This window comes from Hemiscyllium ocellatum, chromosome 30 (assembly GCF_020745735.1).
Source record: "Hemiscyllium ocellatum isolate sHemOce1 chromosome 30, sHemOce1.pat.X.cur, whole genome shotgun sequence".
Classification (NCBI taxonomy): domain Eukaryota; kingdom Metazoa; phylum Chordata; class Chondrichthyes; order Orectolobiformes; family Hemiscylliidae; genus Hemiscyllium; species Hemiscyllium ocellatum.
The window spans coordinates 9,963,944-9,981,056 of NC_083430.1; the positions used below are offsets into that span (position 1 = coordinate 9,963,944).

Below are 17,113 nucleotides of genomic sequence, written 5' to 3' on the forward strand. Positions count from 1 at the left end.
CTAATGGAAGCCCAACTTTGAGTTGCTAGATAGATTCTGAATCTATCCAATATAGTATAGCACCACACAACATGACATTGAGTGTCCTCATTACCAAAACTAGACTTTTGTCTCAAGACGGACTATGCAGTGGTTACTCCTTCCAACAATGACATGGTCAAAAATCACACAACACCAGGTTATAGTCCAACAGGTTTACTTGGATGCAATAGCTTTTGAAGCACTGCGACTTCATCAGATGGTTGCGAAACAGAACCATAAGACGCACAATTTATAGCAAAAGATTACAGTGCTACAATGATACATTGAACAAACCTAGATTGTTAAGTCTTTCATCTTTTAGAATGGATTTGCTGGTTTTGGTTCTTTTTTTTTAAAGATATTTTTATTAGAAATTTAATATTTTGACAGATTTACAAAAATAAACAGAACTTTCAAGCACAAACATTAATATAAAAATAGATCTTAAATATATAATCATCAAAATTCAAAGGGATGATACTAAAGAAGAAAGAAAAACAATGAAACTCAGTTAACTACTAATCTAATCCACAATTATCCAGAGTGTATAGTTGAGTCACTTACATCCTTCAAACAAGAGAAAATGTTCTCTAATACACTCATAACAGTATAATAAAAAGGAAACTATTTCCAAACAATAAGAACAAAAAAAAAATGTTTGAATGGAGATCCTCCCCCTTGTTCTCAGGGGGCCTTACTTCCTTTCTAAAGGTCCACCATATCCTCTCCCAAACAGTGTCCCACCCTTGACCCGGGCGCTCCTTAATAGGATTTAGATATAATACCGAGCTAGAGTTAACAGTGAGCACCCCACCCCCACCCCTCCCCACCCATACCTGAGTATATCTGATAGCATCAATGCCATGTACAAACACACATAACTATAAAATTACAACTCCAACAGATTACAGTTAAGTATAATAACATAGCAAGGAAGACAACCCCGCTCCCAGAGGCAAAAGTAAAGTAGAATAAAGTATCCATTTCTCCCCACGGAGTGTGGGAGAGGCAAGCCAACATAAATTGTCTCTTACGATTTATTTAACCGAGTCTAAAAGTTTCTTGGCCTCTTCCGATGATCTAAAATTATACTCGGATCCTTCGTGGTTAAAGCATAACGTCGCTGGGTATCGTAAGGTGTATTGAATATTTAAGTTCCTTAGACATTTCTTCACCTCATCAAACGCCTTCCTTCTTCGTGCCAAAGCCGGGGAGAAGTCCTGAAATAACATAATCTTGGATCCTTCATGAATCATAGCTTTAGGATCCTTTCCAAGCTTTCTGGAGGCATCCAGGAGTATCTGCCTCTCCCTATAACTCTGCAGCCGGAACAGGACCGGGCGTGGGTGCTGGTTTGGGCCAGATCCGCGTGCTGCGACCCGGTAGGCCCACTCCACCCTTACCCGGTCAGTTTCAGCCCCCAGGTTTAAAAGCTGGGGCAGCCATTGCTCCAGAAATGCTGCTAACTGTCCTTTCCCTTCTTGTTCTTGAAGGCCCAGCAACCGAATATTCTTTCTCCGACTTCTGTTGTCAATATCATCCATGTAGATTTCAAAGGCCCGGACTCTCTGCTCCAGAGCTCGCACCTGTTCTGCAGCTGTTTGAGCTGCAGCCTCGGAGGTCGTGGCCTTTAGTTCCGCCCCCTCCACTCGGCCCTGCAATTCTCCGATAGAGTGATTCTGTTTCTGCAGCTTTTCTTCGAATGCATTCCATCTCTGTCGGGATTCTGCGATGAAATTGATGAGTGTCGATTCCAATCTAGCAATCATCTCTATAAGGCCTGTTTTTACATCAGCTGCAGCCGGAGGAGAGGAGGGTGGGGGAGGGGTCTTTGTTTTCTGAGAGCTGCGGGATCCCTTTAGTTTACTCATTATCCACTTAATATTAAACTGCTTAAATATAATAGTAAGCAGCTAATTAAGGTTAGAAATGTTTTTGGGTGGTTTGGTAAGTGTGGTGGGGGTGAGTAACTCACTTTACCCAGGTTTTGGGAAGAGCTCTGTAAACTCAGACTTGCTGAGTCGCCGCCATCTTGGATCTCCTGGTTTTGGTTCTTTAATATGTAGATTGCAGAATTTCTTTTCAGTTCTATTCTTAAGATAATTTAAGATTTTATAAGAAAAGGTGACATCTCAGCACAGACAATGCCTTAAAGGTGTGAGTCAGACCAGTTCTAATTTCAAAGTGGAGTTTACAAATATTATATGGATTCACTGCCTGCACTGACTGCTTGCAGGTTCTGCATTTTTTGAGCAAAATAGAAAGTATCTGCAAATATAATTCTACAAATACAAATTCACCCCATAAACCTATATGTGTGCGCACATTCAGGAGTGAAAGACAGAGTGAGTGTGTGCATGTGAGTGTGTGTGCGTGTGTGTGTGAGTGCATGTGAAAGAGTGCACAGTTACGTATGTACAAGCTTGGTAAAGTGTGTGTGAGTGAGCGTGATGGGGCATAGGCCTGTGAGAGGATGCGTGCATGGCTGTGAGTGTGGGAGGTGTATGTGTGTGCGGGTGAGAGACAGCCTGCATATGAGAGAGAGTCATCATGAGTGTGAAAGAACATGACAGACACCTGAAGGTGCTCAGGGATGCCCTCATAAGAACAGAGTATGATGCTCAACACATCAATCGCCAGTTCCAACGTGCCACAGCGAGAATCCTTAATGACCTCCTCAGGAGACAGACACAAGCTGCAAGCAATAGGGTACTCTTTGTTGTCCTGTACTTCTTGGGAGCCGGAAAACTATGCCATGTTCTTCGCATCCTGCAACACATTATCGATGAGATGAACACCTCACCAAAACCCTCCCTTCATCTCCACTTCTTGCCTTTAAACAACCACCAAACCTTAAACAGATCATTGTTCGCAGCAAACTGCCCAGCCTTCAGGACAACAACCACAACACCGTACAACTCTGTCATGGCAACCACTACAACATGTGTTGACATGGATATCACCATTACACGTGGAGACACCACCCACCATATAGATAGCAGGTACTCATGTGACTCAGTCTATGGTGTCTATCTGATACGCTGCAGGCAAGGATGCCCCGAGGCATGGTACTTTGGTGAGACCAAGCTGATGCTCATGACAACGGATGAATGGACACCGCACAACAATCAACAGACAATAATGTTCCCTCCCAGTCAGGGAACACTTCAGCAGTAAAGAATATTCGGCCTTGGGCCTTCGGGTGACCAACCTCCAAGATGGACCTCAGGACAGGCAACAATGCAGAGTGGCAGAGGCTGATAGCCATGAGGATGGCCTCAACCTTGGGGTCATGTCACACTACAGGTGACCACACACACACACACACACACACACACACACACACACACACACACACACACACACACACACACACACACACACACCACATGCACCCTCTCACAGACCTATGCCCCAAAACACTTTGCCAAACTTGCACACATGCACACTTTTGAAATTCCACTTTGGAAACAGAACCAGTCTGCATCAAGGTTAGTCTGACTCACACCTTTAACACATTGCCTGAGCTGAGATGTTAACTTTTGTTATGAAAGCTTAAATTATCTTGAGAATGTGATTTTAAAAATGTTTTGGGATTTACATATTAAAGGACTGAAACCAGCAAATCCATTCTAAAAGGTGCAAGATTTAACAAACTAGATTTGTTCCATGTATCATTGTATCACTGTAATCGTTTGCCATAAATTGTGTCTTATTGTCCTGCTTCACAACCATCTGATGAAGACACAGCATTTCGAAAGCTAGTGCTTCCAAATAAACCTGTTGGACTACAACCTGATGTTGTGTGATTTTTAATTTTGTCCACCCCAGTCCAACATGGACATGGACAGATGCAGCTGCAGCAGGCAGGTTAGTCAGATTTAGGTCAAGTAGCATTTTCGCTCTTGCTGGGTTGCTCATTGCTTTGCCTTACCCTCTAAGATTCCCTCCTTGTTTCAATGCAAAAGTTGCATATTTTGCTAACTTCTCTTTTAATTCTGTGCATGGCCTCATGATTTTGTGTTAAACCTATTCCCACAGAACTATTGATCACCCAACTTGCTTTAATGGTCCCTGACAACCAATTTTGTGAACTTTCTTTTCTGCTCAGTTCCTGGGTCCCTCCCTTCCTGCTGTCATTACCCATCTCCTCAAAATAATTCGATCCTTGACCACTTTTCCAAAGCTTTTGCATGTTGTCAAGGAACCTGTCCAGAAACAGTCCTCCCCACCATCTGTCTCAGTAATTCCTGATAGGTGGTTCACATAATGACGCTTGCAGCCTACATGACGTGATGTTTTCAATTCGCATGCCTGGGCCAACATTGGCCTCAGCCACACCAACTTCAAATCAAGTGAAGATAAAACCCACCTCGATCAGCTGTCGGAATATCTCGTCTACCTGGTTGAGAATGCTTGGCGAGTCACGAATAAATTCCTTAACTGCATCCATATGATTGAATGTGACCAATAAGATGTCTTTGGGCCTTGGACAAAGCAGTACTTGGTACTTGAATGCCATTGTCATCAGGTCATAGAGCTGGAGATTACAGAGAAACAAAGCTCAGATACTTACTGCATATTAAATTACATGAACAGTATTCTTTTCTGGAAACGAGTATCACCTTGGAATTATTTTATCCTTTTCCCACCCCTTCAGCTGTGGACACTTGGCACTGGCAATCAATGGCATCATCCATATCTTTTTGTGAAGGGTGAAGTAGGGCTAGTATTTGAGCTAGCATTGTGAATTTTCATCGATTGCACAGTTGAGGGCCTGACAGATTACCCCTGTTTTTTCCTATAGCAATATTTAATACTCAGGTGTCAAAAAGAATGAATAGTGATTGCTCCCAACAGCTTTGTCTGATCAATGTTGTTAGATGAGACTAGAAACCATTTGTATTTACATATGTTATAACCAAAATAATTCCCATATTTCTCTAAGGATTAAATAGTGCAATTATATTGAACTGATCCATTCACCTTGTCCATGCTGGCCTGATTAAGTCTCATGATGGAGGCATGAGCCAGCCGATCAAACACGGTTCTTAGGGCTTTCTTGGAATACAGTTCTTGGGATTTGAACAATTCCTCCATGAACTTCTTATTAAACATAGTGCTGATAATGTCATTCATTACTAAGAAAAAAGAGAAAGAGTTATATATAATTTAATGAATAATTCATCAGAATCCTTTATATTGATGTACTGGATAGAGGAACTGCCCAAGGTAGAACTCAATCACATGTATCCAGAACTAAGACCACAAATTTAATCCTGAATCAGCCCTGAGTTAATTGAGCTGGGCTCAGGGTGACAGTAGGGGGGTTGCCCAGTATAGTTAACCTGATTACAATATTTGACTTGATAAAAAAAGGTGCATGTGACAGGAACAAGAACAGCTAGCGGAGGAAAACTATGAATCTACACGACAGTCATCACTTTACCAAAGTGCAGTGATTGGAACCGGGGGAACTTGTCGACTACCAGATCATTGATTGGGGTTGTTAACTTGGGCCAATAAGGAAGCCCTGGCTGACCAATATAAACAGGGGTGAGGGACAGCATGGTGGCTCAGTGGTTAGCACTGCTGCCTCACAGTACCAAGGTCCAGGTTCAAGTCCAGCCTCGGACGACTGCCTGTGTGGAATTTGCACATTCTCCCTGTGTCTGCGTGGGTTTTGCTCCAGTTTCCTCTCACAGTCCAAAGATGTACAGGCCAGGTGAATTGGCCATGCTAAATTGCCCATAGTGTTAGGTGCATCAGTCAGAGGGAAATGGGTGTGGGTGGGTTACTTTTCGGAAGGTCAGTGTGGACTGGTTGGGCCGAAGGACCTGTTTCCACACTGTAGGGAATCTAATCTAATCAAAAATAATAAATAAATAAACAAACAGGGGAGACTGCCTTATGAGTGGATTCTGCCTAATGCGGTTTGTACTGTGTTTTTTACTGTGTATACACTATATCTTGTTGTGTAGTTTCTGATTGAACCATGTTTCCATTGTGTTTTGTGTATCTCTGGGGAGAGTTATTTTTGCTGGAAGTGCTGGTGTGTGGGTTTCTTTTTATGCCCTGTTTCCCAGCTGTTTGCATGTGTTTTTTGGAGGATTGCTAAGTGGTTTGCTTTATTGCTTCTGTGTATTGCTTTTACTGCTGGTTTTGGGGGGACTTGAGATATCTGTTGTTGGGACCCTTTTTTTGTAGTTTTTTTTAACTGTTAATTGTTAGTGTATCACGTGTTTGTAAATTTGTATAACATTGAATTAAAAAAAAACGTGAAGCAGACGAACTGATGGCCTAGTGGTATTAGCGTGAGACAATTTTATCCAGAAACTCAGCTAATGTTCTCTGGACACAGATTTGAATCCCACCATTGCAAATAGCTGAATGTGAATTAAATGCTTTGAAAAAAAATGTAATTAACAACCTGCAAATGAGTATTAAACAATTGCTAACGTTAAAAAACTATATAAACAGAGATTAGGGGCCCTCTTGGGGCATAGAGGTAGTGTCCCTAGCCCTGAACCAAGGAGCCCAGGTTTAAGTGGGCGGCACGGTGGCACAGTGGTTAGCACTGCTGCCTCACAGCGCCTGAGACCCGGGTTCAATTCCCGACTCAGGCGACTGACTGTGTGGAGTTTGCACGTTCTTCCCAGTGTCTGCGTGGGTTTCCTCCGGGTGCTCTGGTTTCCTCTCACAGTCCAAAGATGTGCGGGCCAGGTGAATTGGCCATGCTAAATTGCCCATAGCGTTAGGTAAGGGGTAAATGTAGGGGTATGGGTGGGTTGCGCTTCGGTGGGTCGGTGTGGCCTTGTTGGGCCGAAGGGCCTGTTTCCACACTGTAAGTAATCTAATCTAAAAGTCCCACCTGCCCACAGGTGTGTAATAACATCTCTGAACAGGTTGATTTGGAAAATTAGGTTCTGTTGAATAAATTATAAACAGGGAATTTAGTATCTCCTCAGTTCAGGGGACTGAGCTGGCTGGCCGGCCAAAGCCAAGGTACTGTGCACAAGTAAATAAAGGGGACCTGGTGACAAGATACCAGCCTCGGTGCAGTTATTTCACAAAGGAAGGAAATAAATTGGAGAAATGAATGAACACTTAAAAGGAGGTGAGGAGGAACAGTACAGTGACACAGTCTTGGAGCTCAGGCAGAATTCACATTCACATCCACCATTACAGATTTGAGAATGTGTTGAGCTGCTATCCTTGCAGGCCTTTAAGAGAGTTTGGTGACCAGAAAAATAACTAAAATGCTGTACCCACAGGTTGTGTACAGTAGGCCAAACAGAGGGTTGGAAGTATATTACCTGCCAGGAAATATGTGTGAGACTAGCATAAGAAATATATAAAACCTCCCTCACACTTATTACAGCTTTTTTCAGGAAATGTCAAAACATATATCATAAGGGCCACACTTTCTGTCTTAGTCTCCTGCGGCTCACATGATGCATCATTTTATTAGGTAGTTCAGGTTTTACCTATACACAGAGTCTTTGATCAATGTTAAGTTTATGATGACTTCTGTATCATGCTGCATTCAACCTAGTGAGATACCAACCTTTGCAAATTGGGGGGGGTCATGTGGATACAAACATGCTCAAAAATTCAAAAAGCTTGCTTATCCACCCTTTTTTGATCTTACCGTTATGGGAAAGAGAAACAAAACTGTTATTCGCAGACTGTATTAATATCAACCAAGTACACATTATTACAGATGCTGGAAATCTTAAACAAAAATGAAAAATTTAAATACTCAGCAGGTCAAGAGGGATCTGCAGCAACAGAATTTTCAGGTTGACTGTTTCATTGGAGATATTGGCGTAGGACATCAGTTATCAGGAGCTGAAAGATGCAGTCATTCTCAAAGGCAGCCATAGAGCACTGAGAGCACGCACACTCTGATGTCAGCAGCCTATAAGGTCCAGTGGTCGAGAGTGCTTGCAGGGGTGGGTGAGCAGGATGTTAATTGCACAGGACATTTCATTTTAAACACATTTTGAGGCCTCTCCAACATAGCTTCTGCTGTAATCACTTTCAACCCAAGTTTGACCCATATTAACACTGTCAGTAACGTGGAGTAAATATCTATTTAAATCCAGGACCTTCACTGTTTCTTCCATTCCCTTCTTTAAAAAATCTCTATTTAAAGGGAATGGACTATCCACCATTAGTTATTGCAAGGCCACTGAATTTGACTGCCATCTTGATTGAAATTCTTCACACCTCATTCCCTGTGAGGACTAAATTCCATTTTCCAATTTCTCTTAACGTGTTCTGAGAATGCCACTTTCAACAATAATGCTTCCAAAATATCTTCCCTTTTGCTCAGCTAATGATTCCTGTCCATGGGTCTCTCCTCCATTTTTTGCATTTCCACATCACCCATATGAACCCACAATTAACTTGAAGCCACAACACACAAGGAGACCATTAATTTCTTAAATCAGTGTTTAAATTGGTAAAACACAGCAGGCATAAGTAAGCAAAAGCTTTTTCAAAATGAATTCTACCGCCATCTTGATTGAAATTCTTCACACTTCATTCCCTGTGAGATCACAAATAATCTACTTCTATCAAGCGTGCACAAAGATGGAATTTTTAAATCCGGTTACTACTCATTCACTGCATCTCCAATCTTGATCGTGGATTTAAATTTAACAATCAATCCTGTGTTCATTACTACAGCATGCATGACAGGCTTTCCTAGAACATGAACTCCTGAGCAACCGTTACTTTAAGCTAGAGATTCCACATTCTGTTTTGATTCTGAATATAGTATGCTGGAAATCACACCCCACTATTCCACGAGTTGCCACATATGACTGATTTAAGTTCTATGAAAAAAGAAACTCACACCAGGTTTCACCAATAAAATGTAAAATAAAAAAATTATAACAAACTTATCTACAGAACTGACAAGACCAAGACTCGGCAAGAATATTGTGAATGGAAAATAGGCATAAATTCTGCACTTGAGCCTCAACCAAAAGAGATTGAATGAGGTGACATTTTCAGTTCCTTTTCGGTTTTTGACAATTATATCACATTATTGTTAACCATGACCATCCTCAATTTGCTAATCAGTTGGACGTGGCTCTTGTTTTGACTTAGAAGTCATTTTTGAAAATGATTTGAGTGACACGCACAATCAATGCACAAACTGATTTTGGACAGTTACTTTCTTTTCCCCCAAACAAACGAGGTGTCACTGTGAATCCCTGAAGTATAAAATCCAGTGCCAGGAAAATAACACGCACTGGCACTCTCTCTACAAGTTGTAAAAACTAATAATACAAACATCCATTCTCCGGCTTACACTTTCAAGTAAAATGTGTAGTTTTTGCAATTCATTTGTAAGGAATTCATTGTATCAATGATTTCAACTACTCCGAGATCCCTGTTAAATGAGTATTCTTTTACTGATCCATTTAAAAATGTCATCTCCTTTTGTAGGCTCCCTCCTCAAAGCCCCCCTACAGCCTGCTCAAAACCCGACCCCTTCCTGCAACCTCCCCCCTTTCTCCGTCCCTTCCTTCTAACCTTCACCTTTGTACTGTTGCCTTCTCTACCACCACCATTTGCCCTCCTTGAGACAGTTACTGTAACAATGCAACCACCGCTCCCTAAGGCAGAAAGCTGCACTGACAAAGAGCAGCTCCTGGCTCCCCATCACAGCCTTGACAAGAGATTGTCCCCTCACCAGCCTCCCAGAGTGGGCTAAAGGCAGGTTGGATTCTTTTGCCAACTGTCTCAGTGCTGACAAAATTTTCCTAACTGTTCACTGTCCCTCCAATCACAGGATATTTCTTTCCAGCATTTAATGTTCATATAGGTTCATAATGATCCATAATGGAACCAGCAAATGGAAAACAATCAGCCAATAACTGGTGGTACAGCCACTCTCCAATATTGTCCATTTTACTGGGGGGGAAGAGGAGGAGGGTAAGAGGGTGGATTTTTAAAATTAATTTGCGAGATGTGGGTGTCGTTGGCTGGCCAGCATTTTATTGACCATCCCTAGTTGCCCTTGAGAAGGTATTGGTGAGTTGTCTCCATGAACCACTGCAGTCCGCCTGCTGTGGGTTGACCCACAATGCCGTTAGGAAATGAATTTTCTGACTGGTCAGTCTAGCGATTGAATTTTCAAAGGTGTTTTGAGGATTACAGGGGTGAATTTGCCTGTTTGCCACAGTGTAATTATATTGCTGCTGTGCAGTACACAGCAGATCATAAAGCATCTTAACATGTGCTTGCTGAACCTAAGACTCTTATCCCAGCAGCTGCTGACACATTATTTAAGTATATTAGTGACTTGCTTTATCACATTTCTTATAGCTGCAGAACTTTCATCATGTTCATATTGTTCACGTTTGTGAAATATATATCAAACAAATAACTCAATAACCTCCCATTGCTTTGTGTTGCTGGTTAAGTTCATAAGACATGGGGCAGATTTAGGCCATTTGGCCCATTGAGTCTGCTCCTCCATTCGACCATGGCTGATATGCTCCTCACCCCCATTTTCCTGCCTTCTCCCCATTACTCTTCAACACATTATCAATTAAAAATCTGCCTAACTCCTCCTTAAAGTTACTCACTATCCCAGCATCCACAGCACTTTGGAGTACTGAATTCCACAGATTCACAACCCTTTGGGAGAAGCAGTTTTTCCTCAACTCTGTTTTAAATTTGCTACCCCTTATCCTAAGACTATGACCCCTAACCTTAGAATGCCCTACAAGAGGAAGCATTCGCACCACGTATATTTTATCCATACCTGTTATCATCTTAAAAACCTCAATATGATCTGCCCTCATTCTTCAAAATTCCAGAGAGTATTGGCTTAAACAGTTCAATCTCTCTTCATATGACAAATTCCTCATCTCTCGGATTAATCTAGTGAATGTTCGCTGAACTGCCTCCAATGCCACTACGTCTTTTCTCAAATAAGGGGACCAAAACTGTGCATAATACTCCAGGTGCGGTCACACCAATGCCTTGTATTATTGCAACGATACTTCCTTACCTTTATATTCTATTGCCTTTTCTATAAAAACCAACATTCCTTTCACTTTCTCTATTATCTGCTGTATCTGCATGTTAGTTTTCTGTGACTCATGAACAAAGACACACAGATCCCTCTGTACCCTGAAGTCTCTCAACTTTTAGATAATAGCTCTCCTTCCCACTTGTCTGACTAAAATGCATGACCTTGCTGTTATCCATATTAAACCCCATCTGCCACATTTTGGCCCACTCTCCTAAGCTATTTATATCCATTTATAGGGATCTTATTTCCTCACTGGAATTCACCATCCGCCTATTTTTATGTCATCTGCAAATTTGGATGTAAAGCCTTCTATTCCTGTATCCAAATTGTTAATGCATCTTGAAAATAGCTGGAGTCCAAGGAACCCTGGGGCATCACACTAGCTACTTATGGCCATCCAGAAAAAAAAACATTTACTCCGACTCTCTGTCTTCTGCCTATCAGCCAGTCACTTATCCAAGCTAATAAATTATTCAAATCCCATTTGATCCAACCTTGTGAATTAACTTTTTGCGCAACACCTTATCAAATGCCTTCTGGAAGTTCAGATACATTACATCTACAGGATCCCCATTAACTATTTGGCTTATTACATCATCAAAGAACTTTAGCAAATTAATCAAACATGATTTGCCCTTCATAAAACCATGCTGACTCTGATGGATAGTGATTTGACTTTCCAAATGTCCTGATATTGCTTCCTTGATGATCGATTCCAACACTTTCCCAACAACATATTGCTACCCTCCCTTTTCAAATAAGGTGTTACATTATCATGCTTCCAATTCACTGGAACTCTTCCCGTGACAAGGGAATTTTGGACTATTGTCACCAATGGATCCACTATCACTGCCACCACTTCTTTTAATACCCTTGGATGTGAGCCATCAGGCCCAGGGGACTTGTCTGCCCTCAATCCTAATAGTTTGCTGAGTACCTTTTCCCTTTTGATGTTGATTGTTCTACTTTCTACCCTTTCTATAACCTCTGACTTTTTAAATAAAATTTAAGGTTTTATAAAAGTGACAGAATTATATTTGCAGATACATTCTATTTTGCTCAAAAAACACACAATCTGCAGGCATCAATCCATGTAATATTTTGTAAATTCCACTTTGGAATAGAACCAGCCTGACTCAAGTTTGGGATACAGACAGCCTCTGACCTCCCAACATTCATGCACTGCCTGAGTTGAGATGTCACTTTTTAAAAATAAAACCTTAAGTTATCTCAAGAATGTGACTTAAAAGAAGTTCTGGAATTTACATGTTAATTACCCGACATCTGCAACCCATTCTAAAAGATGAAAGACTTAAGAACAATCTAGGTTTGTTCAAAATATCATTACAGTTGCATGACACCGTAATCTTTTGCTATAAATGCTGTGTCTTATGGTTCTGCTCCACAACCACCCAATGAAGGACCAGCACTCCTAAAGCTAATGCTTCCAAATAAACCTGCTGGACTATAACCTGGTGTCGTCTGGTTTTTAACATGGTTGTTGAATCTCATTGTTGATTTTTCACTTTGTTCAAAATATGTGGGGCAATGCTGACAAACCAGCATTAATTACCTATACCAAATAGCATTTGAGCAGGTGGAGGTAAGCTGCCTTCTGTCTTTTGAGGCGGCACGGTGGCACAGTGGTTAGCACTGCTGCCTCACAGCGCAAGAGACCTGTGTTCAGTTCCTGCCTCAGGCGACTGACTGTGTGGACTTTGCACGTTCTCCCCGTGTCTGCGTGGGTTTCCTCTGGGTGCTCTGGTTTCCTCCCACAGTCACAAAGATGTGCAGGTCAGGTGAATTGGCCATGCTAAATTGCCTATAGTGTTAGGTAAGGGGTAAATGTAGGGGTATGGGTCAGTTTGGACTTGTTGGGCCGAAGGGCCTGTTTCTACACTGTAAGTAATCTAATCACTGTCATAACTTTGTTGTTATGGCGAATATTTCCAGGATTTTTGTTTGAGCAGATTGAAGAAATGGTGACGTAGTTTCAAGTCAGGATGGCATACATCTTGTGTCCATCTGCTTACACTTTGTTCTTTTAAATTTATTTTTTAATTCATTTAGGGATGTAGGATGAGCCTGCATTTATTGCCCTTCCCCAAGTAGAGGTCACAGGTTTAGAGGATTTTGTAGATGGTATGCATTGTTGCTAATGCTGGAGGAAGTGAATTTTTCAGGTAATAGATAGTGTTGATCATGTGCATTGCTTTGTCTGGAATAGGGTTGAGCTTTAAGTGTTCTTGGAGTTGCACTTAACCAGGCAAATGGACAACATTTTATCACAGTCCCATCTTGTGTCTTGTAGATGGTGGGCAGGATTTGAGGATATAGGAGGTGATTTACTTGCCAATGAATGAGCCTTGGAGGGAGTACAAGGTAGATTTACAAAAATGACACCTGGACTTCAAAGGTTAAGTCTATAGGAATTAGGTGGAGGAAATTTGAGGCTGAAGATTCAATTGTTGAAATACATGTGAGAACCAGAGACCTTCAGAGAGCTGTACAGCATAGAAACAGATCTTTCGGTCCAACTCGCTCATGCAGACAAGTTTATCTTAAATTAATCTAGTCCTATTTGCCAGCATTTGGTCCATATCCCTCTAAATCCTTCCATTCACATATCCATCCAGATGCCTCTTAAATGTTGTCATTGTACCCACCTTCACCACTTCCTCTGACAGCTCGTTCGATACACACGCCACCCTTCACATGAAAAGGTTACTCCTCAGGCCTTTTTAAATTCTTTCCCCTCACCTTAAATCTATGGCTTCAAGTTTAGGACTCCCACATTCTGGCAAAAAGACCTTGGCTATTTACCCTTTCCATGCTCCTCATGATGTCTAGGACTAGGAATTAAATCCTGTGAAGAGAATTTAAGGCATTGGGGTGAAAATGAAAATACAGAGTATCAAAATCATCTTTGGATTATTACCAAAACCATGCACCAATTGGCATAGGATTGTGCAGCTTAAATTTAACACTCAAAAGAATAATTGAATCCCTGCACTGTAGAAGCAGGCCATTCAACACATCAAGTTCACACCAACCCTCCAAAGAGCATCCCACCCTGTTACCCTATCCTCACATTTCCCATGGCTAATCCACCTAGCCTGAATATTTCTGGACACAATGGGCAATTTTAGCATGGCCAATCCACCTAACCCACTGTGAGAGGACACTCATGCAGACATAGGAAGAATGTGCAAACTGCACACAGGCAGTTGCCCAAGGCTGGAATCAAACCTGGGTCCCTGGAGTTGTGAGGCAGCAGTGCTAACCACTGAGCCACCAAATCACACACAAGAGAACTATGAGGACACTAATTAATAATTGGCAAGGATGGATTTGGAGACCTTATCTAATGGGTTGATAGTGGATAAGCAGTGGTTCATATTTAAAGATTGCATGCATGGATTACAACAATTATTAATTCCTGTCTGGCACAAAATTAGGAGGAAAGGTGTTTCAACGATGGGTAACAAAATAAATTAAGGATATACATAGGTATAAAGAAGAAAAGTACAAAATTGCCAGAAAAAATAGTAAGCCTGAAGGTTTGAGGCATTTTGGAATTCAGATTTGAAAGCGGATTAAAAAAATTGATCAAGTGGAAAATAGAAGTATGAGAATAAAATTGTTAGAAACATAGAAAATGATTATAAATATTTCTATAAATATGAGAAGATAAACGGATTAGTAAAGATAAATGTAGATCCTTTACAATGAGAAACCCATAAACTTATAATGGGGAACAAAGAAACAGCAGAAGATTGTATATAAACTTTGGGGTTTGTGCCTTCACAAAAGAGGCTACATATAACCTCCTAGAAATGTTACAGAAGCAAGGGTAAACTGAGACGCCAGAACTGATGGAAATCAGTATTAACAAAAAACTGATGCCGGGGAAATAAAAGGGGCTAAAGGTTGACAGATTCCCAAGGGAGTGGTTCTGGAAATATCTGATGCATTGGTGGTCATCTTGCAAAATTCTGAGACTCTGGAATAGTTCTTACAGATTGGAAGGTGGTAAATGTAACTAGGAGGGATAGAAAAAAAACATAATTACCAACCAGTAAGCCGAACTTTAGCAGTGGGAAAATGCTAGAGACTATTATAGAAGATGTGAAAGCAGAACATTTGGAAAGCATTGATGGGATTCAACAAATAGGAGAAAGTGAGGATTGCAGATGCTGGAGACCAGAGTTGAAAAGTGTGGTGCTGGAAAAGGTGGGGTGGGGATGGGGGGGATTTGGGGGAGGGGCGCTGAGAATACGATAGGTATCGTATTCCTAGTCACTGTACAAGGAGTTGCCATTTTGGATTCAAAAATTTTTCCATTCATTGAATTTGAACCTTTGCAATTCTCCATCCCTGGGTGCTCTTGTGTTGAGTACATTCAAGATTAAAAAGGAGAGATTTTTAGATTCTAAATTGATCAGGGAACTTGGGGATCAGACAAGAATGTGGAATTGAGAATCAGTAATTATTGAATGGCAGACCAAGGTTGAGGGCAGAATGGCTTACTCCTGTTGCTTGTGTGAGCTGAGTTATTGGGGCAACAATTTCCAATTTGACAACATTTATATTAGACAGTGGCTCCTGGCAGAGAATCCCCATTTTATGAAGACAAATGGACTGTGATCCAGCAAATGTGATAACAATATTTAAACATGAAATGAGCTTGGCCTGACCTCATTATATTTGAATAATGCTGCATGTGGCACAGTCTATCATTCAGCCAATGTTAAGATAAGATCTTTCACCAGCTTACCAATTCCCAGCATTAAGTCAGAGGCCTATGGGATGCCCATAATTACCAACATTTTAAATAGGTTGCAATGTCTATCTGCAGGAGAGGGAAAAAAAATAAGTTGCCTGTCCAAATATTGCTGACATGTCATTTTTTTTCCAATATTTGTACAACACATTTTCAGGAAAGCAGAAGAAAGGAAGATTCTCTTTTGCTTTACTGGGAAGAAGGACAACCATCATGAAAGTTTCCATTCCACAATCTGTTTTTCACCTGAATAGACAACAGGATCACATTGGAATGGAATAAAGATGAGCATGAGCTGAAAGTACCAAAATTACACCAGGCTTTCAAAAAATGTTTTGTTAATAAGTGTGTAAAGAGCATCCAACTGTAGCAATTCAGTTTGTAGCTTCATTGCAGAGATACAGGAGGTTAGAAACGTTTATAATGAAATATGTACGTACAACTTTCAGGAGACAAGAGTCGATTAAATGTGGAGCTGGAAGAGCACTGCAGGTCAGACAGCATCAGAGGAGCAGGAATGTTGACGTTTTGGGTCGGGACCTTTCATCAGGACTGGGAAGAGGGAAGGGAGCTCAGAAATAAATAGAGGGAGGAGAGTGGAGTGCGGGAAAGGTGGGTGGGATGATGATAGGTGAATGCAGGTGGGGGTTATTGTGATTGGTCAGTGGGAAGGGTGGAGCGGATAAGTGAGAAGGAAGATGGACAGGTTAGGTCAGGTGAAGGGGGTGGGGAGGAGAGGGAGGTATGGATATGGGATGAGTTTGGGGGAGAGGCAATTTTGAAGCTGATGAAGTCTGTTCAGGCGATTGGGCTGTAAGCTCCTGAGGTGGAATACAAGGGGTTTCTCCAGTTTGCATGTGACCTCATTTGACAAGAGAAATGAGGCCCAGGATGGACATGGTGCTAAGGGAGTGGGAGTTGGAGTTGAAATGGCTGGCAAACTGAAGGTAGTGTTGGTTGGAACGTACAGATGCTCTGCAAATAGGTCCCCGAATCTGTGTTTCATCTCTCTGATGTAGAGATCACATTGGGAGCAAAGGATGCAATAGACCAGGTTAAAAATCCAGGTGAACCTCTGCTGAATTTGGAATCACTATTTGGAGCCTTGGATGGAGGTGAGAGGAGAGGTGAAAGGGTAGGTGCTGCACTTACTGCAGGAAAAGGTGCTGTGTGGAGGAGAGGCTGGTGGGGAGTTTGGAACTGACAAGGTGGAACGTTAAAAGATTAAATTGTAATATCTCTCTGGACAT

General features: G+C 41.5%; 1 protein-coding gene across 1 annotated transcript in view; it reads right to left on the reverse strand.

Moving 5' to 3' along the window:
- Window positions 1–17,113, reverse strand: part of oscp1b (organic solute carrier partner 1b) — a 79,896-nt gene that overhangs the window by 44,725 nt on the left and 18,058 nt on the right. The window contains exons 2-3 of the mRNA XM_060847375.1: window positions 5,008–5,162; window positions 4,394–4,561 (exon numbers count right to left, since the gene is read on the reverse strand). Coding sequence (XP_060703358.1) covers window positions 4,394–4,561; window positions 5,008–5,162 — 323 coding nt within the window. The remainder of the gene's footprint in view (window positions 1–4,393; window positions 4,562–5,007; window positions 5,163–17,113) is intronic.